The sequence below is a fragment of the Asterias amurensis genome, chromosome 4 (genome assembly GCF_032118995.1).
Source record: "Asterias amurensis chromosome 4, ASM3211899v1".
Lineage (NCBI taxonomy): Eukaryota > Metazoa > Echinodermata > Asteroidea > Forcipulatida > Asteriidae > Asterias > Asterias amurensis.
This window is the reverse complement of record NC_092651.1, coordinates 3026926-3053072: the sequence shown is the minus strand read 5'-3', so window position 1 is coordinate 3053072 and position 26147 is coordinate 3026926. Positions and strand designations below refer to the sequence as shown.

The following is a 26147-nucleotide window of genomic DNA, read 5'->3' as shown; positions in this document are numbered from 1 at the left end:
AAGTTTGAGCTCAATTGGTCGTCGAAGTTGCGAGATAATAATGCAAGAAAAAACACCCTTGTAACACGAAGTTGTGTGCTTTCAGATGCTTGATTTTGAGACCTCAAAATCTAATTTTGAGGCTTCAAATCAAATTCGTGGAAAATTACTTCTTTCTTGAAAACTGCATTACTTCAGAGGGAGCCGCTTCTCACAATGTTTTACACTATCAACAACTCTACATTGCTTGTTACCAAGTAAGTTTTTATGCTAACAATAGCTTTGAGTAATTACCAATAGTGTCCAGTGCCTATAGGCCCTATCGTGAACTAGGTTGACAAACTAGAAACATGAAATGGGTTGACAAACAACTCATTTTGCTTGATCACGTCATATGTTCTCTAAAATAATCTTCTTAATATAAAGTATAAAGTTTGTTAAGACATAATTACCTTTTTCTACACCTTTTGTAATAATTTATGACTTCTTTAAAGGGTGTATGTACTTTTTGTAGGACAAAAAAACACAATGTCCACAGATTTACACTAAACTTACACAGTTTGGAGATAATGATAGTAGAAAGCTTCCCTGGAAATATTACGTGCTGAGGTGCTGTAGTTTTTGGGAAATGAGTAAAACAATGTCATGAAAATAATTTTGGTCTCATGAGACGAAAATTATTTAAAGCATTTACAAACATAATTTCATGACATTGTTTTACTCATTTCTCAAAAACTACAGCACCTCAATATGTAATATTTGAAGGGAAGCTTTCCACTATCATTATCTTCAAACCCTGTAGGTTTAATGTAAATCTATGGACATTTTGAAAAAGTACCCAAATCCTTTAAAATAGATTAAGTGCCTTTTTATGACTTTTTATGACTTGTGCCTTCAAAATTCTTATTGGTAAATTTAAAATATGTACAAAAAAATTAAAGTAAAATAGAATAAAGGTACACTTTAACAACTAATGCCTGTTAAAAAGAATGGACAAGAAAGTGTACATTCGTGTATAGAATGTACGAGCCAAAAACTATTTTCCAAAAACTTTGTACTTTGTCAATCGACATTTGGTCACATTTCTATTTTGCAAAATTTACAAGCATATTTTTAAGTGCTTGTCGAGTACCTTGTATTGATCAGTTACAATTAGATTTGTAAAATTAATCGAACAATTTCATCACAGAAAAAGTTAAAGTTGTGTGAATGATTGGAATAAGCCAACATGCTCTCTAAATGTAAAAGAGTGAAAAACACCACTCTTTGCATTTCGAGTTGTCCCTCATATATGGCTCTTTAAAAAGAGTGGTGGTTATTTCACTCTTTAAAGGGGTTTCACTCCAGGACAGAGTGAAAATCACTCAAAAAGATGCAAACTTCAATCTAAAAGAGTGGAAGACCACTCAAAAAAGAGTTGTCTCTCATATGGCTCTTCAAAGAGTGATTTTTCACTCTTTTTTTATTGAGAGAATAGTGTCTGACCTGGCTGACCTAAATGACTTTCATTGGGCATGATAAAATGTCATTTGCGTCTGACATTGAGATGGATACACATATGTTGCTTGAACTTTTACACCTCGTATTCCACAGACAATTCTTCGGAAAGCAATAGTTATTTTGTCAATGTGACTATGGTAGACAGATAGTGAATACTGCAACTTTTAAAGGACATTACAGATTTGGTTTTTGCAAACCAAACAGTTGCTGGCAGTGTACACACTTTATGTATCCACCATATACATAAACTGACAAACCTGTATAAGTTTGAGATCGATCAGCCATCTGGGTCACAAGAAAATAGTGAAAAACCGATTACACATTTTTGTCTGAAATTGATTTTAAAAAAAAATGAATAAAATACTCACTGAGTGATAAACTCCAAATGGGAAATTAGTTTTGTTTATTTCTCATTAAATATGACATTCCAGACATAATATTTCAAAGGATGTTTTCTACTATCATCATCATTAGACCATGTAAGTTTTATTTAAAAATGTGATTTTATAGACAAGTCATTTGCGTCTGACATGTTTATTGCTTGAACTTATACACCAAATATTCCACTGTAATTCTTCAGAAAGACGTTTGTCAAGGTGACTCTGGTCGACAGATAATGCAACTTTTAGCTAGGCCAAGTGCTAAGGGCGAGCCCTGAATGTTTTTCTTGGAAAATGAAGATTTCTTTTTGCCAAACAGCTACTTTAAAGCCATTGTACACTTTCGGTACAGAAAACAAAATTAAAAGTTCCACAGATTTACAAATAACTTACAGGGTTTACAGAAGGTTATGGTGAAAAGACTTCTCTTGAAATATTATTCCATGAAATGCTTTACTTTTTGAGAAAACATTAAAATAATATCAATTCACGATATCGAGAATTACGGATTTATTTTAAACACATGTCATGACACGGTGAAACATGCGGAAACAAGGGTGGGTTTTTCCGTTATTTTCTCCCGACTCCGATGACCAATTGAGCCAAAATGTTCACAGGTTTGTTATTTTATATAGAAGTTGTGATACACTAAGTGTGGGCCTTGGACAATACTGTTTACCGAAAGTGTCCAATGGCTTTAAAGACAGTTTTTGATCAATAAACTCCACGTGTACAAATAGACAAGTTTTCACATATGGTTAAATAGATGTTAGTTTGCAAAGAGAACAAAGAATATTATTATTGTTTTTTAAGCACTAATTTAAAATCTGTTCAAACTGTTTCAATACCATCTGTTAAAAAAATACTGTGTCTCTAGTTTAGTCTGGTGGTGTGACATCTGCTCTAGAATAGCAAAGGTTTTGTAGGGCTCGGGAAAGTACTGAGTAAACAGTTCTTCACACACAACGCGTAAAACCACATGCAGACAATAATAATGATTGTAGACTTTTCAAGGTTGCAATGAATGTTCAAAATTGACTTTAGTTTTTATAGTGACTTCTTATATAGCGCGCATATCCGTCACTCAGTGACGCTCAAGGCGCTTTAACAGACGGTATTTCCCTGCAAGGTATGTGGGACTACGTTTGAATTATGAGATCTACTCCTTCTTACATACAGCACCATGTAATGGTTTACAAGGTGCTGTGGCGCACTATGCTGCCAATCAAACCAGGAACACCAGGGTGAACCCCTTCTCTTTTCGACAAGTGCACTTTTTACATGCGTTACAGAACACATGGGACCAACAGCTTTACGTCCCATCCAAGGATGAAGAAATGGTAATAGGAATTGAGCAACTCCCAAGAATGATTTAAGTACATATGGCAACTGTGGATTATGATAAATGCTAAGAAATAACAATATTTAAGACCAACGCATGCCTTGAAATAGCCTGCGACACCCACAGCAATTGTTAAATTTTCCCCATAGACCGCGATTACCAGAGGAAAATTACTGTGACCCCTTCTAGAGCCGAGTTTAAGGCCTGCGACATATTATGTATTATAATATTTTTAAAGACACTGGACACTATTGGTGATTGTCAAAGACCAGTCTTCTTACTTGGTGTATCTCAACATATGCATAATATAACAAACCTGTGAAAATTTTAGCTCAATTGGTCGTCGAAGTTGAGAGATAATAATGAAAGAAAAAACACCCTTGTCACACGAAGTTGTGTGCTTTCAAATGCTTAATTTCGAGACCTCAAATTCTAAATTTGAGGTCTCAAAATCAAATTCGTAGAAAATTACTCCTTTTTCGAAAACTATGTTACTTCCAAGGGAGCCATTTCTCAAAGTGTTTTATACTATCAACAGCTCCCCATTACTTGTTACCGAATAAGGTTTTATGCTAATAATTATTTTGAGTAATTACCAATAGTGTCCACTGCCTTTAAAGCTCAATAGGCCTTCATGGAGCCAATATTTAAAAGTTGGTCAACTCAACCAGAATCTAATAAAACCCACATACCTATTCATTGAGTTGAATAGTGAATTTATTGGAAACAAAAACATTTTACAAACACTTTTTGTATAAAATCTAAGATCAGACATTGAACAACAATATTGCTTTGTATGATTTACAAATAAATATTTATATAATAAAACACTTTGTCAATTTTAATTAAAATGTCTCCTTACAGGAGACGAAAATGATAGACTCTCTAACCTTACAAGGAAGTTTGATAAAGTACTTGACTAAACCAATGTCCTACGGTTTCAGTCCCGGAAAATAAATGAGTATTTGTCATTTTAATAACTAGTTCTTAGAAAGCGCATTTTACATTAAAGGGAAGGTACACGTTTGGTAATTGTCAAAGACCAGTCTTCTCACTTGGTGCATCTCAACATACGCATAAAATAACAAGCCTGTGAAAATTTGAGCTCAATCGGTCATCTAAGTTGCAAGAAAATGATGAAAGAAAAAAAAGACCCTTGTTGGACAAATTTGTGTGCTTTCAGATAGGAATAAAAGACTTCTAGCTAGAGGTCTTTTATTATTTTAGTGAGAAAATACATCTTTCTCAAAAACTACGTTACTTCAGAGGGAGTCGTTTCTCACAATGTTTTATACTATCAATAGCTCTCCAATGCTCGTTACCAAGTCAGTTTTTAAGTTAATATTTGTTTTGAGTAATTACCAAAAGTGCACCTTTCCTTTAATAACTAGTTCTTAGAAAGCGCATTTTACATAAATCGTATCAATGCGCTTTAGTGCCCTGGTCACTGGGCCAATAACATTCCTGTCATCTTTCTCAGCTCCCTGGGGAGAATACAGCCCTGAGCTGCAGTGGCGCTTCAAAGGTTTTTTCAACCACACTGTCAATTTATACCTTCGCAGGTGAAGAGAAGCAATTATAGTAAAGCTTGCTCAAGGACACAAGTGTCATGACCGGGATTCGAACCCACACTCTGATGGCTAAACCACCAGGGCCTAATTTCATGGCTCTGCTTACCGCCAAATTCTGCTCTTATGGCCATCATATATCATTAACGGTTAACCGCTTACTTGCAAGCGCCAAATTTCTGTGCTAGCTATGCAAGCATAGAATTTCATGACTCTACCGCCAAACCCTGTGCTTACATTCATCGCTTATGTGCAAGCTACCTGTGTAAGCACATAATTCCCTACTTATGCAAGCGTCGATACTTTGCTTACGGTAAGCAGAGCCATGAAATTGGGTAACTTTCCGCGTGGCAGCGAAAGACAAAGTACAAAGGGAAGGCAGCTTTAGTCTTCGTATTTCTAACGAGCTTCAACCTTCTTCCCATTGCTATACTTTCGCATGAAAGGTGTATTTATTGGTCGTTGCCATGTATACTTTGGCTTGTCCCACGACGGGTAGTGGAATGTTATGTTATATTTCTGCGCCCATTGTCGGAAAATCGCCTTTTCAGTCATGAAGCGGTGGCCACCTTTTCGGGTGTTTTCGTTGGCTTTGTAGTAGCCGCATTCGTTAGGATCCCAAGCGTTCTGCCAGTAGTGATACTTCACAGGCTTGTAGCCATATTTACTTAAAAAAGAAAATAAAATAAAAACAGAATTAAGAATTGTTATGAAATTATACAATTTTTTCTTCACCTTTCTATTTGCCGTATAAAACAAATCTAATATAATGTTTTCCATGTTTATGCTCTTTTGTTATTTAGGTAATTTTTGTAATATCTTTCAATTAAACAAGAGCAAGACATATGGTAAGAAATAATAATTCACACATAATTACTATAAAACATATGCATAAAATAACAAACCTGTGAACATTTAGGCTCAATTGGTCATCAAAGTTGCTAGAAAATAATGAAAGAAAAAACCATCCTTGTTGCACAAACTGTGTGCTTTCAAATACATAACAGGCGTCAAACCTGAAGTATTTAAACATTTGAGTGAGAAATTACCTCTTTCTCAAAAACTCACAGGGAGCCATTTCTCATAAAGTTTTATACTATCAACAGCTCTTTGTTGCTCGTTACTGAGTAAGTTTTTAAACTAAAAGTTAATGTGAGTACTAGTTACCAATAGTGTCTTTAAAGACACGAGACACCTTTGGTAATTGTCAAAGAATAGTCTTCACAGTTGGTGTATCTCAACATATGCATAAAATAACAAACCTGTGAAAATTTGAGCTCAATCGGCGTCGAAGTTGCGAGATAATAATGAAAGAAAAAAACACCCTTGTCACACGAAGTTGTGTGCTTTCACATGCTTGATTTTGAGACCTCAAATTCTAAACTATGAGGTCTCGAAGTCAAATTAGTAAAAAATTACTTCTTTCTCAAAAACTACATTACTTCATAGGGAGCCATTTCTCACAATGTTTTATAATACCAACCTCTCCCCATTACTCGTTACCAAGTAAGGTTTTATGCTAATAACAATTTTGAGTAATTACCAATAGTGTCCACTGTCTTTAAGGACCAAAATAAGGATAATTCAACCTCCAAGCCTATCACCTTTTCACAACTAGCCGCAAATGTAATAAATAAATTATGCTTCCTGAGTTTAAATTGCTTTGTTCTAGCACCGTAACATACTAATGGTGAATAGCTTATGCTGTAGTGAATATATAAAAGAGTTAACGTCACTGATCATGTCAAGACGCATCTTGTCAGAGAACCTTAAGTTCATTGCCTGCGGGTTCAACTATGGATAACGTCGACTTACACCCAAGGGTGGCTTTTTAGCCAGTGTGAATGAATAAAATATATCAACATCTTGTCATGTGCACACAGGCCACAATCATGGGTACATATTTGTGATGCGATCAATTTAAATGAGTCCTTTGTCGAAAATATAGTATGGAGAAACAAGCCAAAACAGGCCGACAGGGTTGAAATTTTCACAAATATTAAATTTTTGAAATTTACATGCCAAAATAGATATACATTCTTTTGGCCAACTTGCTCCCTGATAAATCAACCAGTCCAGGAGGTCGCATATTAAAGGAACATGTTGCCTTGGATCGGTTGAGTTGGTCTCAAAAAAGCGTTTGTAACCGTTTGTTATAAAATGCATAATGTTTAGAAAGATGTTTTAATAGTAGAAAACAATGATCCACACACATTTGCCTCGAAGTTGCGTGGTTTTCCTTTTACTTTGCAAACTAACCTGGTTGGCCATTTATGGGATTAAAAAATTTGACTCTCATAAATGGCCGACCGAGTTTGTCGACGAGGTGAAAGGAAAACCATGCAATTTCAAGTGATACTTGTGTGGATCATTATATTCTACTTTTAAAATATCTTTCTAATCATATGCATTTTATAACAAAAGGTTACAAACGCTTTTCAAAGACCAACCGGTCCAAGGCAACGTGTCCCTTTAAAGAGGAAGTCGGAAGACTGATGAACCACCGGATACTCCACATTTCTGTTAGTAAGCAATGGAAAACCAGTGGTATATTGTTTTTAGATATCATCAAAAATTTGATATTTCCAAGCAGGAAGAGTAATCTGTAAATAGATCACTATCTAAGAAATGTTTCATGCATGAAATATTTCTCAGATTAAAGTTGTTTTGGAATTCCCTTCTCTAAAACCACATTCCTGGATAATTGTTTCCTAAAATGTACAATAAAAACAGCTACATTGCTTGGTTTTTCAGATTAAAGGAACACATTGCCTTGGATCGGTGGAGTTGATCTTTGAAAAGCACTGGTAACCATTTGTTATAAAATGCAATGGTTGGAAAGATGTTGTAAAAGTAGAATACAATGATCCACACAAACATGCCTTGAAATTGCGTGGTTTTCCTTTTACCTCGTCGACAAACACGGTCGGCCATTTATGGGGAGTCAAATTTTTGACTCCCATAAATGGCCAGCAGTTTTAGTTCGCACTGTAAAAAGAAAAGCACGCAATTTCGAGGCAAATTTGTGTGGTTCATTGTATTCTACTTTTAAAACATCCTTCCAACCATATGCATTTTATAACAATTGGTTACAAATGCTTTTTATAGACCAACTTGTCCGATCCAATGCAACGTGTTCCTTTTAAGTTGTTTGGAATTCCCTTCTCTAAAACCAAATTCCTGTGAATTGTTTCTCAAATATACAATCAACACAGCTACAGTGCTTCTGAATGTGAAACCAAGTTAATTTGTATTGTCAATATTTTTAAGAGTTATTTCATGTTTTGTCAAACAAATTTTACTCCTAGATGACATTTTCTGTAAACTTTTTCAAACAACTAAGCACAGTGTAGGCCAAGTAAATATTTGAAGAATTGTTCTTGCTTTGCCAACATATCAGCTGAAAAATCTGTGCATTAAAAGTATAAAGAGATATCCAGACAAGGAAAAAAAAAAAAATGGGGTCGGGGGGTTTTGAACGGTCGGGAGGGGACGATCAACAATTTTGTTTTATGTGGCCTAAGCGAATTTGGTCACTGTACTACAACCAAGAGGCCCATATAGAAGGAAAACAAAGAAGGAAGTTTCAGTTTCAGATTCGGGAGGAAAACCCCCAAGAATTATTCCAGGGAAAACCCACGCAATCATGAAGGGACTGAAAACCCAATCCACATAATGCCCTTGGTGAGATTTGAACCGGGGTCCCAGAGGGAGCAGGCGAGGCAAGATAACACCACACCAACTTGACAGCCAATAACCAAATTAGGTATACCCTCCCTTTAAACTTTGTAGCTATTTCCACACTATTTGGTAATTACTCAAAATAATTGTTAGCATTACTTCTTGGTAACAAGCAATGGAGAGTTGATATTATAAAACATTGTGAGAAACGGCTCCCTCTGAAGTAATATAGTTTTTGATAATAAGGTTATTTCACACTCAAATATTAAAAGACTTCAGGCCTGAAGCCTTTTATTATTAATCTGAAAGCACACAAATTTGTACAACATGGATATTTTTTCTTTCACTATTCTATTGCAACTTCGATGACCAATTGAGCCAAATTATTTTACAGGTTTGTTATTGTATCAGGGGTCGAAATTAAGTGTATTTCCATGGTAGTCAGCAGGGCTAGTGACCAATAATTTTTAGTAGCCCTGATTAGATTTTGGTAGCCCGAAAGACACATTATGTCTCGCGTCACGGCTCAAACTTTACAATACACCAATAACATAGTTCTTTATTGTTTGTGATGATGATTTTTGTATTATTTTTCCACTAGCCCGTCGGGCTATCAAACTGGAAAAATGAGTAGCCCGGCTGTAAATCTGGTAGTCCCGGGCTAGCGGGCTAGTGGCAATTTCGACCCCTGTGTATGCATATGCTGGGATACACCAAGTGAGAAGACTAATCTTTGACAATTACCAAAGGTGTCCTGGGGTGGATTTCACAAAGCGTTAAGACTAGTTTTATATTGAGTTAGGATGAATACTTATCCAAACTTAGGACAAGCCTCAAGTTTCTAGCATCTCCTAGGAACTCTTTGTGAAATCGACCCCAGTGCCTAAAAGGCAGTGGACACTATTGGTAACTACTCAAAATAATTATTAGCATAAAACCTTATTGGGTAACGAGTAATGATGGTATAAAGCACTGTGAGAAACGGCTCCCTCTGAAGTAATGTAGTTTTCGAGAAGAAGTAATTTACCACGAATTTGATTTCGATACCTCAGATTTAGAATTTGAGGTATCGAAATCAAGCATCTAAACGCACACAACTTCATGTGACCATGGTGTGACAAGGGTGTTTTTTTCTTTCATTAATATCTCGCAACTTTGATGACAGATTGAGCTCAAATTTTCACAGGTTTGTTATTTCATGCATATATTGAGATACACCAACTATGAAGGCTAGTCTTTGACAATTACTGATAGTGTCCAGTGTCTTTAAGTTTCTAGCATAAGAACTCTATGTGAAATCGCCACCAGTGCCTTAAACAAGAAGATCATCTAAGAAAGCAAACTTGAAGTGCAACAGAATGTAATATTTACCTGCAATAGTCTTCGGGTACCATGCCGTATACATGTATTTCATTGCACGTATCAATGGCCAACATCATTGTGAACCAGCCTGTAGATAACCAAGAGTTGGTCTTTTGCCTGAAAGTAAAAAATATTTTAATAATAACAATAATACGTTTTTTTTATATAGCGCTTTTCACACCCATAGGTTGTCTCAAAGCGCTTCACATTATTACCCCTGGTCACTGGGCCTTAATTCACTCCTTAAACCACCTCAGCTCCCTGGTGGGGAGTATGCAGCCTGTGCAACATTAATATGCGCTACTCGGCTAAACCAATCACAAGAACCATCTCTGCCCTCTGCTCACAGGTACCCATTTACCCCTGGGTGGAGAGGAGCAATTATAGTTAAGTGTCTTGCTCAGGGACACAAGTGTCACGACCGGGATTCGAACCCACACTCTGCTGAACAGAAGCACCAGAGCTTGAGTTTGGTGCTCTTATCCGCTCAGCCATGACACCCCTTTCAGTAGGGTTTGAAACTTTGCTTGGGAGAAACAGGATATAGTAAGGTTTGTGGTAATACCATTTAATGATAATCTGTAATTGAGTTGGGGTGGTTCTGAAAGTTGAAAGCTATTCAGAACTAAATGTTAAAGCTATACGGTTCTTTTCTGAACCATCCCAATAGCACCATGTAATGGTTTACAAGGTGCTGTGGCTCAATGCTGTCTATCAAACTAGAAACATCAAGGCAAACCCATAATCATAAAGAATATTTATATGGCGCAAAAATCCACCAAAAAGCGCACAAGAGGGGAAACCCCACACAGCAAGTAAAATAAGACGTAAAACAATTACATATAAGTGATATTAAACAATGTGGTTTTTAACTTAATCTTGAAAGTATCGAGACTAGAAATGTTGCGAAGTTGAAGAGGCAAATCATTCAAGAGTGTGGGTCCAGCATGGTAAAATGACTTATCGCCCCATGATTTACTATGCAAGTATTAGAAGATCGGAGAGATCGTACAGGGGTATATGCATTTCGATAAAGTGCACTGGGTTCTTTCACATGAGTAGGTGTCTTTAGTTTATTTCATATTCCCCACTTAAAATTCTGAACACTAAAATCCACCAGGAGTAACTCAATAACGTTACTAGAGGGTTGATTTTATTATAAATTTTCATTTTTTACCTGCTTTTCCCCGTCGCCCTCTCAAACAGTCGCTCCGCCTCCAGTTCTCCCAAGGCGTCCTGAGAGAAGAACTCTACATCTTGGAAACCTTTAGCGATCATCTTAACCCGCCCAAGTGCCTCCTGATGTTTGGGCGAGTTCAAACCCCAGAAGAGTATCCTATCAGCGAGTTGCTCGCCCCTCAAGAACTCTTGAGCGTGAACCTTAAGTCCTATCGTTGATATGAAGCAGATAATACGAATTGTTGTTTTGAACCCGACGTCTTGTTCGAATCCTTTGGTCGGAGCGACATTCATTCGTAGTACACAGGAATGACTGTCGATTTCGCGACCGGCTTTTTTCGATAAGAGCTGACCGGAGCTGGATACTATTGCACAGGTATCGCAATGGAAATCTAGAGGCTGGGGAGTAGAACAGATAGAAAGGAAAACTCAATTATGGTTCCAGCTATGGTTCAACCAAGTTTTAATGTTCACAGCCACAATATAACAGGCCCAATTTCATAGAGCAGAATAAGCAAAGATCTTGCTTAACAATTGTCTGCTAAGCAGAAATGATCAGGACACCAGTCACAAGTTGTACATGTTAGTTTGGCAAACAACCTTTTTCTGCTAAGTATCAATCTGTATGTGCTTAGCTACTTTTTGTGCTTAAGCAGCTCTATGAAATTGGGCCCAGGTTATTATCAGTGATTGCTCACTACAATGTATAATGTGACCTTGAAATGTTTTGTAATTAAATTAAATTATTAAAAGAATTTGTAATTTTAAAACTACCAGCATTTTTATTTTATTCAAATTACTAAACCGGACAGTTTCGCTACTCCTATTGGTGGAGAGCACGTCATGCGGGGGTGTTTAAACGGTTGATAAAGACCAGCTGGAGCTGTTTATAACCAATTGGCTTCCGCGTGTCGGGCGCGTGTGTACGCCAATATTCGCGCGTAATTCATAGCTATTAGTAACAGGGCGTAATCTATTTCTAAGTCAAGCATAATCTATTTCTAAGCGAGCGCGTGTCATACAAACCACACGCATCAAACAGATTCTCCACAAAGTTAAAAAAAAAAATACTTCAAACCTGGAATTTTCAATTGTCAAAGTGTCTATAATTGTATTTTAAAAACTTTTTTAACAAACAGGCATTTATGAATGGGAATAAAAAGAGTAGTGACTCGCTCTTAAACACCCGTTGAAAACCTTGCAGGGTCTTGCCATGCAAAAAAGGCCCTCGCTGCTCAGGCCTTTATCACACAGCAACGTCCCTGCTGGTCTTAATTGACCTTTAAAGAACTCATTGCTACCCTTTTATTCCCTGATTTATAATATATTTTTTTTCTGTACATTTTCTTCTACCTGATAATATTGAGCAAAAATAAATGGGGGAATTTTGTTTTCTTAAAAAAATTGCATTTTGCAAGTAGAATACAATTATCCACACAATTATACCTTGAAATTGCACGGTTTTCCTTTAATTCAGCGTGAACTAACGCGACACAAAATTTTGTGGAGTAAATTAATGTTTGACTCCACAAGAACTAATAGGAAAACAATGCAACTTCAAGGCATATTTGTGTGGAACAATGCGTTCTACATTTAAAACATTGTTCTAACCATATATTTCATAACCAACGGGTTACTTTGCCCTCGGGCAAAGTGTCCCTTTAATTAACTGTGCAAATGACACAGTGTTCAGATTGTTGAATTCTTTGTGTATGCAGTATTCCACAGGAAATAAATTAAATAACACTGCTTTTAAAGACACTGGACACCTTTGGTAATAATGTCAAAAACCAGTCTTCACACTTGGTGTATCTCAACATGCATAAAATAACAAACCTGTAAAAAAATGAATTTGTGCGTCGAAGTTGCGAGAGAACAATGGGAGAAAAAACAACCTTTTCATACAAGTGTGTTTTCAGATGCTTTAATTTGAGACCTCAGCTGAGGTCTCAAATTCGATTCAAATAATTATTTTAGTGAGAAATTACTTCTTTCTCAAAAACTATGTAACTTCAGAGGGAGCAATTTCTCATAACGTTTTATAATATTAACAGCTCTCCATTGCTTGTTACCAAGTAAGTTGTTATGCTAACAATTATTTTGAGCAACTACAAATAGTGTCCACTGCCTTTAAGATCCATACATACATTTGATTATTTTCCCAAACGACTTGAACCTAGTCTTAACCGTGTCAAAGATACACAGACGGAAGGGGTAGGTAATTTCAATATCCCGTTCCTTCAGTGTAAAAACAAGCATAAAGTTCAGTCAGAGACTGTACGTATGTGAGTCATTATGTTTTATGAGTCCAGGGTCCTTCCTTTAACTGGACAACACAGTCTTGTAATGTACTATGGTGTGCTTATTTTACTGAGTGGGGTCATGAAAGGAAGTGTCAAGGCCGAGCGGTTAAGAGCACCGAATTCAAACTCTGGTGTTTCTGATCAGCAGAGTGTGGGTTCGAATCCCCAGCCGTGACACTGTGTCCTAGAGCAAGACACTTAAACATTGCTTCGTCCTTCGGATGGGACGTAAAGCCGTTGGTCCCATGTGTTGTGTAATGCATGTAAAAGAACCCAGTGCACTTATCGAAAATAGAAGGGGTTCACCCCAGTATTCCTGGTTGTGGCTGCTTAATGCGCCGTAGCTTCTTGTAAACCCTTATAAGGTGCTAAATAATTGGGTCTCAGAATTCATCACTGCAATAACCTATCTTTCTGAAAGTTTGTATATACTCAGCGCCTTGAGTACCTCGTTTGGTAGATACGTGCGCTATAAAAGACTTCGATATTATTATTATTATTATTATGAATGCAGGTAGATGAAAAAGATTTTACAAGGTCTAGATGATAGTAGAAAACACCCCTTAAAAGTTTTCTGTCTGAAATGTCACATCTGATGATGAGCAATTTAAATCAAACTAATCTTTTTTAAAGTAGTGCTTTTCCATAATTTTTTTAATTTCGCGGTTTGTGGTTTTAACTATTGGCTGGTCCATTTTGTGGTTTATATTTTTAGAAATCTTTTATGCTCTTTGGTTATTTTTGCTCTTGTTTGCAGCTTTTTTTAATGTGTACAGCGCCTTGGGGTCCAGTCGTGGATGTAAGGTGCTTAATAAGCGTTGTTTATTATTATTATTATTAAACTAATTCCTGTTTGGAGTTTATCGCTCAGTGAGTGTTTTACAAATTTTTTGTTTGCATTGATGTCATGCAAAACGTGTTATCGGTTTTTCACTATTTTCTTACGACCCAGATGACTCGATCGATCTCAAACTACAGGTTTGTCAGTTTATATATGGTGGATTACATAAAGTGCTCACACTGTCTGCAACTGTTTTGTTAGCAAAAAACAATTATGTAATGTTCCTTTTGACGTGCCTTTAAAAAAGGTACTAAGCTGTAAATGGGAGACTTAGGAGTGCTAGGTGGCAGCAGACTTACCAGGTAAATGCCAATTGTTTACGTAGTTCTGAACCTGCGCACATTAACGAGAACAATAAACTTTACCTGGTAAGTCTGCTGCCACCAAGCGTCAAAAAGTCCCCCATTGGTGCCAGCAAACCGTTGTCTTATCCCTAAGGATGTCCTAGTGGTTTTAGAAAATAATTGTGAATAAATAAAAAATAGCAAAGATCATCTTACCTGCAGATCAATCATAGACTTGTAATGACTTCTCACAGAGTAAAGTTCAGAATTTTCATCCTCAGTTCTGTTATTTCCATTGTGGACAATATACTTTCTTCTGGTGTTCAAATTTCCTCTGTTCGTTTCATTATATGGCATTCTCCTCTTTGACGGCTCGTGTTTAGTTCCAGTTTTATGAACAAACATAAAGTCCTTTTCACTAGCCTCGTTCTCAGGCTCGACAACCTCGTTCTCGGGCTTGACAGCCTTGTTCTCAGGGGACTGAGGAGCTCTGAGAGTTCCTGAGGAGAGATTGTAAAGTTTGAAAGGTATTCTCTTGCTGAATTGTAGCACTTTCATGGTGTTGGTTGAGTTTAATATAACCATGATGATGAGGCTAGCTGCGAAGGAGTACAAGAGGAGAGCACGGAAAATTTTCCAGCCCCGCTGAAAAAAAAGAAGAGAAATTAAGCTTGGGCGATATCAATTTATTTTATTCACGATATACCGCCGACAATATATCGCGATATTCGATACAATTGCGATTAATTAAATATGACATCAACAGTCTTCAAACTCCCAGTGAAAGTTGTGAAAGAGACATTCATAGCATAAGAGAGGTGTTCTAATGACATATTCTTCTGGTTTTACTCCAAACCTATGGGGTGCAAGATGTCTTGGCTAGAAAATACATCGCGATATTGCGATACTTAATCGATATCGCGATATATCGATATTTCGATTAAAACCAAATCGATCCAATATCGAAATCGTTTCCAAATTTGTATCGCGATATTCAATAATATCATGGTATCACCCAAGCTTAAGAGAAATTGCGTTTTTTTAATCTTCTGTACACACAAACATAACCAAAGTATACAACATTCAGCAGATTTCTAAGTGGGCGTTTACTGCTTTAGTCAAAATTTTCATTACTCAATGTTCTATGTGTCAGAACAATTTCGCTAGAAAGTCTTGGGAGCAATGAGCGTTCAGGGCAATTCCACGGTCATTCACGTTATGTTAAAGATACCCCTGAGATACCTTGGGCTGTAATTACCTTTCTGAAAAGGTTTAATAACTGTGATCCCCATGGTAGATAGAGTAGACCTAGACAGACTTAAAGGTACACGTTGCCTTGGATCGGTCGAGTTGGTCTTTGACAAGCGTTTGTAATCGTTTTTTATAAAAATGCATATGGGTAGAAAGATGTTGTAAAAGTAGAATACAATGATCCACACAAACATGCCTCGAAATTGCACGGTTTTCCTTTTACCTCGTCGACTAACACGGTCGGCCATTTATGGGAGTCAAAATGTTGACTCCCATAAATGGCCGACCGTGTTAGTTGGCACAGTAACAGAAAAACCACGCAATTTCGAGGCAAACTTGTGTGGATCATTGTATTCTACTTTTAAAACATCTGTCCAACCATATGCAATTTATAAAAAACGGTTACAAACGCTTTTTATAGACCAACTCGTCCGATCCAAGGCAACGTGTTCCTTTAAAGGCACTGTTCACGTTTGGTAATTAATCACAATATAAATTAGCATAAAAAACGTACTTGGTAACGAGTAACGGAGAGCTGTTGATAGTATAAAACGTTGTGAGAAACTACTCCCTCTGAAGTAACATAGTTTTTGAGAAAGAGGTAATTTCTCACTAAAATAATAAAAGACTTCTGGCCAGAAACCTTGTATTACTATTGTACAATAAGGGTGTTTTTTCTTTCAGCATTTTCTTGCAACTTCAATGACCAATTGAGTCAAAATTTTTCACTGGCTTGTTATTTTATGCTTATGTTGGGATACACCAAGTGAGAATACTGGTCTTTGACAATTACCAATAGTGTCAAGTGTCTTTAAAATCAATGTAATCTTGTGTTGAGTTGATCGTACAAATTTGTCTTTTTTTTCTGTTTAGTAATGAAATAAACTTCTGCAGCTTTTCTACTTAAGGGTGTTCACTAGGCCTAGTGTTCCCATTTGAAGTTTATCTATAAGCTTGCAGTTAACCACTGTTATAAATGCTAAATGAACATTTAACGATAAATCCCCTTTCACACAAGAGCAATTTAGCAAGGGTCCCTTGCTAAATTGTAGCATGGTTGTAAAATTTTACAAAATGAACCTTGTGTGAAAGGACAACAATTTTGTATACTGTCCAAGTTCTCTTGCAAAATCTTGTCACACGTTGCTACATTTTACAACCTTGCTAAAATTAAGCAAGGGACCCCAGTTAAATTGCTGTCGTGTGAATAGCACTTAAGGGTCACTAAATTGTTTTACTTTTGCTATATCAGAAAAAGCTGCATAAATTATGAGTTCTACAAATGTTGATGTGTGTTCAAGAGGATTTTCACCAGGTTTGGAAATAAATGTGCAGAATTGTTCAGTAAAACCATCAAGAGCATCCCTTACACTAGGGTTTTTTTAGTAGAAAAAAACAAACAACTTTTGGGATGTCGAAAATATATTGTTCAAGTTTGCAGTGGGGTGTCGTGGCTGAGCATATAAGAGCACCAAACTCAAGCTCTGGTGTTTCTGTTCAGCAGAGTGTGGGTTCGAATCCCGGTCCTGACACTTGTGTCGTTAAGCAAAACACTTAACCATAAGCTTCTCTCCACTAAGAGGTAAATGGGTACCTGTGAGGGCAGAGATGGTTCTTGTGATTGATTAGCTTAGTGCGCTACATATTTGGCAGCACAGGCTGTATACTACTCAGGGAGCCGAGATGGTTTGAGGAATGATATGTGGAAGCGCTATGAGATGCCCTTCGGGTGTGAAAAGCGCTATATAAAAAATGACTATAAATAGAATACTCACATGAGAGAAGCAGGCAAGAGAGGTTAACCTGACTTCACTTTCCATTCTGATTGAAGATTTATATCAGATGAAGACAAAATAGCGTGCTTCTGAAAAGTCAACAAAAATAAACAGCTTAAATAAACAAATAGTGCATACTATTCTCTAGTGCTTTTCCATAATTTTTTTAATTTCGCGGTTTGTGGTTTTAACTATTGGCTGGTCCATTTTGTGGTTTATATTTTTAGAAATCTTTTATGCTCTTTGGTTATTTTTGCTCTTGTTTGCAGCTATTTTTAATGTGTACAGCGCCTTTGGGTCCAGTCATGGATGTAAGGCGCTTTATAAGCGTTGTTTTTTTATTATTATTATTATTATTATTATTATTATTATTGGTAAAACTAAAATTAATATTCCACTATCCTAAATATAAATTTCCATCTATTAAATCGTTGCGGTACCAGCTGCTAAAAATATAGGATTCAAACTGCTTCTAGCTAACGAATTTTGTGTGCAAGACCATGAAATGAAATGAGAAGAGAAAATGCCTACATAGGTTAAGCACTCAGAGGAGATTTATCTTATTCGTATATTGTGGGTATAAGTAGCCTGCGATAATCAATGGAATTATATTTATCACACTGAAAGTCAACATTTGAACAGAAATGTTCAGTCATGAGTTTACTGGCCCGATGATTAAAGACACTGGACACTATTGGTAATTGTCAAAGACCAGTCTTCTCACTTGGTGTATCTCAACATATGCATAAAATAACAAACCTGTGCAAATTTGAGCTCGATTGGTCGTCAGAGTTGCGAGATAACTATGAAAGAAAAAAAAAACCCTTGTCACACGAAGTTGTGTGCTTTCAGATGCTTGATTTCGAGACCTCAAATTCTAAATCTGAGGTCTCGAAATGGAAAATTACTTCTTTCTCGAAAACTACGTTACTTTAGAGGGAGCCGTTTCTCACAATGTTTTTTTGCTATCAACCTCTCCTAATTACTCGTTACCAAGTAAGGTTTTATGCTAAAAATTATTTTGAGTAGTTACCGATAGTGTCCACTGCCTTTGAATCACTGGCCTCAGGCCACCGGACGGGTCCAGTGTAAAATTCAAGCCCTGGGTAATAATGTGATACATTTTACGATGGTTCACGTATTCTGCTTTGTGTTCTCCTCATTGCTTGGTGAATCCCACTCTGTCCTTACTCTATGGTGAGTCATAGTGACTCTTATTGTATCTCTATTATCAAGTCAATGACAGGCAAAGCTTTTTAATCAATCAACCTGAATATGTCTGTGTGTCAGACATGTGGTCTAGCACTGTTTTGTCTTTTAATCAATTACACTTGTTGATTAAGCTACACATTGATTAAACGAGTACTTGAGCGAATTTGCTTTTGACGGGAGTGCTATTTAATCTTGTTTATAACGTGTTTGTTTACCATTTAAATGTTAAATTTTGATATTTGTACACTTCTGAATTTTTGGTAATTATCGATTAAAAAATCAGGCCCCAACCTCAAGTCTGAGTAAAAAACTATAAACACTTCTGCCATTGACGGTGTGCGTCAATATGACAATACTTTGACGTCATGCGTGGGAGTTTGCTTTGTTATACCTCCACGCTGCAACAAAGCGGCTACACAAAATCTTAATCTAAAACTACACAAATTATCAAGTTACAAAACAAACCTGTTCACATAGGCCTATCTATTAAATTTAAAGGTTTAAATCTATTTAAAGCAAATTTGCTTTGGGAAAAAATCCCACTTGTTGCAGTCGGTGGTATAATTATTATTAAGCTATTCTTAAAGGGAAGGTACACGTTTGGTAATTACTCAAAACAAATATTAACTTAAAAACTGACTTGGTAACGAGCATTGGAGAGCTGTTGATAGTATAAAACATTGTGAGAAACGACTGCCTCTGAAGTAGCATAGATTTTGAGAAAGAGGTAATTTCCCACTAAAATAATAAAAGACCTCTAGCTAGAAGTCTTTTATTCCTATCTGAAAGCACACAAATTTGTCCAACAAGGGTGTTTTTTCTCTCATCATTTTCTCGCAACTTCGATGACCAATTTAGCTCACATTTTCACAGGCTTGTTATTTTATGCTTACTGTGACTGTATTGGGTTTCATTATTTCAGGAATCTCAAATGAAAACAAATATCAAGTTAGAAAAAAACCCAATCCCATATCTACTATTAAAATTTAACAATTTAAATATATTTAGAGTAAATTTGCTTTGAAAAGTATTCTCACGTTCCTACAGAATTTATTATTAAGCCTAAACTTACTCTATTGTGATTGTTTGTGTGTGGGCGCTCCTTAACGCAAGCTGTCCTGACTTGGCTGTGCCCCCAATTCCTAAAATTCTTGTATCACTTTGTTTATGATGTATTTATATTGATTGGGGAATTTGGAAATAAATGTTGTTGGATTGAATTGAATTGATTGAATTGAATTGATTTATTCTTAAATTAGTTTGAGTGTATTAGGTTTAATTATTTTGGAATCTCAAATTATAAAAATTATGGAGTTACAATTATTTAAAAATAGTACATTAATTACTACATCTGGAAGTTCCAAGTTGAGTATGGTAGACTAAAATTAATTGAATTAAAAAAATAAATGTTTAATTTTTTTTGTCTGTGAAAATTTACAGTTGTTTTCCTATATAAACAAGAATGAAACAACAGCTGCGCAGCAATTAAGACAATATCAAAATCAAATGTTCTGAATTAAAAAATGTGCAAATTTGTGTGTGTTTCAGTGTCCATGAAAGTGTTGGCTTAAGCATTCCAGATATTGATTTAAAGACATCAGACACCATTGGTAATAACTCAAAATAATTGTTAGCATAAAAAGTTACTTGGTAACGAGCAACGGAGTGCTGTTGATAGTATAAAACACTGTGAGAAAAGGCTCCCTCTTAATTAACATTGTTTTTGAGAAAGAGGTTATTTCTCACCAAGTAATAAAAGACTTCAGCTGAAGCCTTCTACTATGTATCTGAAGGCACACAAAGTTATAAATGCAACCAAGGTTTTTTTTTTCTTTCATTATTCTCTTGCAAATTGGATGACCAATTGAGCCCAAATTTTCACAGATTTTTTATCATGAATGTATCGGGATGCACCAAGTAAGAATACAGGGCCCAATTTCATGGCTCTGCTTACCGTAAGCACAGAATCGGCGCTTACGGAAGCAGGGAATTCTGTGCTTACGGCAAGCGTATTTCACGGGTTAGCAGCGAATTTGGGCTTCTGCGTGTGCGTACTCCACGTTACTAGGCATTCTACGGTTACAAGGCTAGCGCAGAAATTCGGCGCTTGCACGTAAGCGGGGAATCTTTATCGTAAGCGCAGAATTTGGCGGTAAGCAGGGCCATGAAATTGGGCCCTGGTCTTTGACAATTAACAAAGGTGTCCAGTGCTTTTAAGCATTCCATTGATTAAACAGAGTAACAGATGCTCCTTCTCAAAATTATATTAAAAATGAATAAAACAACAACAGCAGTGCAGCAAAACGATCCAATGTTCTAAATTTATACTCTGTAAATTTTGTGCCTCACTGACCATGAATGTTGTTTTAAGAATTCCAGATATTAATTTCGCAGAGTACCAGATGGTCATTAGAGGCATACCGGAATTCACAAGCGGACAAAATTAAACGCTTCTCTGTTAACAAAAACACCAAATCTCTACAAAGGCAAGGTCTTGAATTTCTTTGATATAGTTTTACAAAAGAAGTTATACATTTAGACCCTGTTTGTGAACTATCTTCTTTTTTTTCCTTCCATTTAGTGTGTACTATAGAAACAAAAATTTTGTATGCAAATAATATCTTTAAGCTACACATGTCATTAGCCTTTTTGAGTACGTGTACATATTTGTATGGTGGAATAGGAGTGCATCATTTGGTTTGGGTGTTATACATACAAATTAATTTTATCAAAACCTAATATAGTGTCAAAGTATTGTGTCCGACATATCTCAAAATGGCTTAAAGACACTGGACACTAATGGTTATTGTCAAAGACTAGTCTTCACAGTTGGAGTATCTGAACATAGATGCATAAAATAACAAACCTGTGAAAATTTGAGCTCAATCGAAGTTGCCAGATATTAATCAAAGGAAAACACACCATTGTCGCACCATGGTCACACAAAGTTGTGTGCTTTCAGATGCTTGATTTTGAGACCTGAGCTGTTTCTCACAATGTTTTATACCATCAACCTCTCCCCATTACTCGTTATCAAGAAAGGTTTTATTATACTAATTATTTTGAGTAAGTGTCCACTGCCTTTAAGGCGTTTTTTTTTTTTGACAAGCTTTGCTTTTTGGAGACCCCACCACTCATTCACCTTCTATATTTTGTAATCAACCATGTATGTAGGCTAGTATAGTTCGATTAAGTGGAAATAAAATAATTTTTTTTATATCAAAATGTTGAAATGTCTAGTAATCACATCTTAAAATAAATGGCAATGGAAACTTACTTGTTGAAAGAACAGCAGTTTGATTATAAAGAAATTTGAGAATCATTTCACTTTGAAGTAATTAATGTGGTTATGGAAAAATATATCAGTTTGTTTCCCCCCAGCAGTAAAGTCTTTCAGATTGTGTTTTCAATATTGATTATTCATCCTGCATGGACATATTGCTCCAGATTTCCGGCAATTTCTCACCTTTTGAAATGAAATTTTCACAGCTGGTTAGTTCTTTTGTGTATATCTATATTTATATCATGATGCAACTTGCTCTCTAATCCTACCCTTTCATGTTGTCCGGCATTGTTGTCGAACAATACATTTACCACTTTTATGGTCCAGTAACCCATCCTTTCATTCTAAACATCCTTTGTCCTCGCCACTCTACTCCTATTGGTTCACAGCCACACATTGTCTCTGAAATAGAAACTTTGATTGGCTGTTATTTTCCCGCTTCTTTTGGATCCTTTCCTCAATCCCTTTCCCCCTCTCTTTTTCTATAAATGGATATGTATTTGTTTGTACTTGTTTTATGCCTCTGAAGAAGGTCCGGTTTGGATCGAAAGCTAAGGCCATCTACCCTATTCATTATATATTTATATAGGTTTAATACAATTGAACAGTCTTACTTGCGAACAAGCATTGGAGAGCTATTGATAGTATTTAAACATTGTGAGAAACGGCTCCCTCTGAAGTAACATAGTTTTTTGAGAAAATGGCAATTTCTCACTCAAATAATAAAATACTTCAGCCAAAGCCTTGCACTGGAAATCACACAAAGTAATGCAACAAGGGTGTTTTTTCTGTCATTATTCTCTTGCAACTTCGATGACCAATTGAGACAAAATTTTCACAGATTTGTTGTTGTATGCATATATGTTGAAATACACCAAGTGAGAATACTGGTCTCACTCAAATAATAAAAGCCTTTTATTTTGCATCTGAAAGCGCACATGGTGGCTATTCCACGTTCTCTTGCAACGTCAATGACCAATTGATCCCAAATTTTCACAGGTTTGTTAATTTATGTATATGTTGGGATACACCAAGTGAGAAGACTGGTCTTTGGCAATTACCAATAGTGTCCACTGCCTTTAAGTAATGCAGCTCCAGGGTGAAGTGTCATTTAGGACTGGCTACCGATGAATCACTACTTATTTGACTTGCTCATCGGTTGGTATGCATATTACAAATACACTGCTACAGATGCAAGTAGTAATTTACCCTGACTCAGACATGTCATTATAGAATGGTCGGTGTCAGATGACTCCTTAGATTGCAATTCTGACCAAAATGTTAATTTCTTGTAAATTTAAAGTAGAATGTGCTTATTAGTCTGTTCTGTGTGATTGTTTTCGTATGGGTACTCCCTAACACAACCTGTGCTTACTGGGTTGTGCCCCCGACTCCTATAATTGTTGTATCACTTTGTTGTATTTATATTGATTGAGGAATTTTGAATGAATATTATTGAATTGAAAATTTAATTGAAATATTCACAGCAGGATAGAATGTTTCTTAAAAATAGTACTTCATTGTCCGTTTTTATTCTGTAATTTTAGAAAGAAGATACCCGATATGTTCCTAGCTCTATAACATCGCTGCTTTTTGTAATCTTCCAAATTAAGTTAATTGATCGTGTACTATGCATGTTTAAAAAAGAAAAAATCATAAATCCATTTTACTTTCTATTTTATTTTAAATGGGAACTCTGTCACTAACTCAAAGGTATTATTGTGATTGAAATCATTTGTCGCAATGGGATATAGATTATGGTAACTAAAAATAGAAAGGAAATAAAGCGATGGTAGTTTCACATAACTAATCCTTTCTTTATCAGTATTTTGTTTCAGTTATGGGACATGATAGAATAACAGAAAAAAAATAATAAAAAAAATCTAACAAAGCCTAGTAATAAATAATACACTAACTAAACTAAATTTGTTGAGACAAGCTCATAGTTTACCTTTGAATAAACCTATTTTTGGAAAAGTTTCCGTATGGCGCCACCACTTTTTCATTCGAAATAAAATAATATAGTATCTAATTTACCTGATTGATATATCCCTTGTAAAAATGAGTGAAAAAGTGGTGGCGCCATACGGAAAGTTATCCCTATTTTTCGCTAAGGTTAAGCAATATAATAAGCCATTTTGAGATATGGCGGACACATAAGGACTACTATAACAGTAACCCTAATTAGTTTGGGTAAAATTATCTATTATACACCCAAACCAAACAGAACAGTAGTGTTCACCATATCTCAAAAAGCATGGTTAAATTTATTAGACTTTGAGCCCTCTACTATAACACTAGAAACAATGCAGTACTCACCTTGTAAACATATGAAGAACCATCCTTGTTAACTGTATCCGCTCCTCGTTATAACTCTTAGTTGTTTTTAAATGAGGAGTTTGCCGTCGAGCCAATTCGGTGGAAGAAAGAAGCCAACCAAAATCTGACATCAAGGAAACAGACGACACGCAGTTGATGTCCAGTTGCGTTTTTCCCGGGTCGCCGACTACCCTTTGAACACCCTCAAATATGCAGCACAAATCCCCGGCAAGTTCACACACACACACACGGACTGTATCTGATGATTCAGACGACTAAAAATACACCGCTGCTCGGTACAGAACCCACACGAATTTAAACGAGTAAAGTGAAATTATTCCTATCCGACACCTCGGGCTATCGGCCAGAACAGAGCAGATGACTATGGGGTTATTAAAGAGCGGAGCACGGGGGGTTGTCCAGCGCTGGCCACGGTAGACCTGTGCAGCGATCGAAGACAAGTTCCCCGCTAGACAGGCCTTTATTGTTCGTGATACAGTGAAAATACAACTTAAATAATGCACTCGTTCGATATTCCCTTATGGTTAGATATTAATTATTCAGCTCACCGGTACAACTTCTTCACATAAGTAGGCTGTAATCTCCAGCGAAGAAAAGTAATTTAGTCCAGCGTTGTTCAATGGTCGACCATTATCCTGTCAAACTTCTCTAATGCTACACGCATGCGCACAGGGGTTCCCTGAAAAAAAATAGACCGCTCACGCGTCACTGATCATGCGCAGTATTGGAGTAAAAAGGAAAAAGGTGAGGGGCGGGGCGTAGCGGAACTACCTTTATATTTAAAGGGGTGCTCACTTTGGCATATTTGCACCTTGGTTTAAGACAGTAACATTTTACATTTCTGCATATTGCCCGGCCGACAGCACCTTGTAAACCATTACATGGTGCTAAGGATTAGGTCTCATAATTCAAATGAAAAGCCACATACACTTGCAGGAAATACTGTGTTAAAGCGCCAGGAGCGCTACCGAGTGGCTGATATCCACGCTATATAAGAAGCCACTATTATGAACGTACATTTACGGTATAGGCTTTAATAGACTTCTATGCCCTTTAAAAACAGTTTTGCAGATTTCCTATCCCGGAGACCAATCAATGCACAATTCATTCTGGTGGATATTCAAATATATTATTTGTAAATATTTTTTTCTTCTTAACTTGGCCTCTTGCTGTGCGATCAAGTCAACAATACAATTCAATTCAGCCCAACGACCTCAGTTGAGCCGTTGATTACAGAACACAATTGACTGCTGTATCTCTATCTGTATGAAATCTGTATGCGAGTAACTACATGGTTCCTTCTGATTCAATTTTTACACTTTAGGTTTGCATTTTATTCTTGTTTTTCCCATACTCATTTTGAAAATAAATACAGCTACTGCTTTTAAACTTGCGACCGAATTTAACCTATGGTCTTTCTGGTCAGCAGAGTGTGGGTTCAAGTCCCAGTCGTGACACTTGGGCTTAAACATGACGCTTAACCATTGCTTCGTCTTTCTGATGGGACATAAAGCCATTGGCCCTGTGTGGTGCGCAGCACACGTTAAAGAACCCAGTGCACTATCGAAGAAAAGAGAAGGGGGTTCGCCCAGGTGTTCATGGTTTGATTGGCAGCATATTGCGCCACAGCACATTGTAAACCATTACATGGTGCTATGGTAAAGAAGTAGGTATCATAACCCTAGCTCCCACACACCTTGCAGGAAAAAACACTATGTTAACGCCTTGAGTGCACCGAGTGACAAATATGCGCGCTGTATAAAGAAGACATACATTTGGATCAGTCTTAAAATGAATGGCAATGGGAAATCGATTAGAAGCCTACAGCAGATTTCAAAAGTATGAAGTACATGTACCAATACAGAAT

At 36.5% G+C, this 26147-nt stretch overlaps 2 protein-coding genes across 2 annotated transcripts in view; both read right to left on the bottom strand.

The window, feature by feature from the left end:
* Window positions 1-24916, bottom strand: part of LOC139935647 (phosphopentomutase-like) — a 106723-nt gene extending 81807 nt beyond the window's left edge. Inside the window, exon 1 of the mRNA XM_071930129.1 lies at window positions 24829-24916. The gene's annotated coding sequence lies outside the window, so the exon portion shown is untranslated. The remainder of the gene's footprint in view (window positions 1-24828) is intronic.
* LOC139935650 (alpha-N-acetylgalactosaminide alpha-2,6-sialyltransferase 3-like) lies at window positions 750-24900 on the bottom strand. The gene is made up of 6 exons (XM_071930132.1): window positions 24260-24900; window positions 17446-17534; window positions 14636-15064; window positions 10990-11390; window positions 9822-9929; window positions 750-5436 (listed from the first exon to the last, which is right to left on the bottom strand). Exons 2-6 carry the CDS (start codon window positions 17488-17490, stop codon window positions 5169-5171), a joined length of 1251 nt encoding a protein of 416 aa, XP_071786233.1. The 5' UTR covers window positions 17491-17534; window positions 24260-24900; the 3' UTR covers window positions 750-5168.
* Window positions 24917-26147: the final 1231 nt, after the last annotated feature.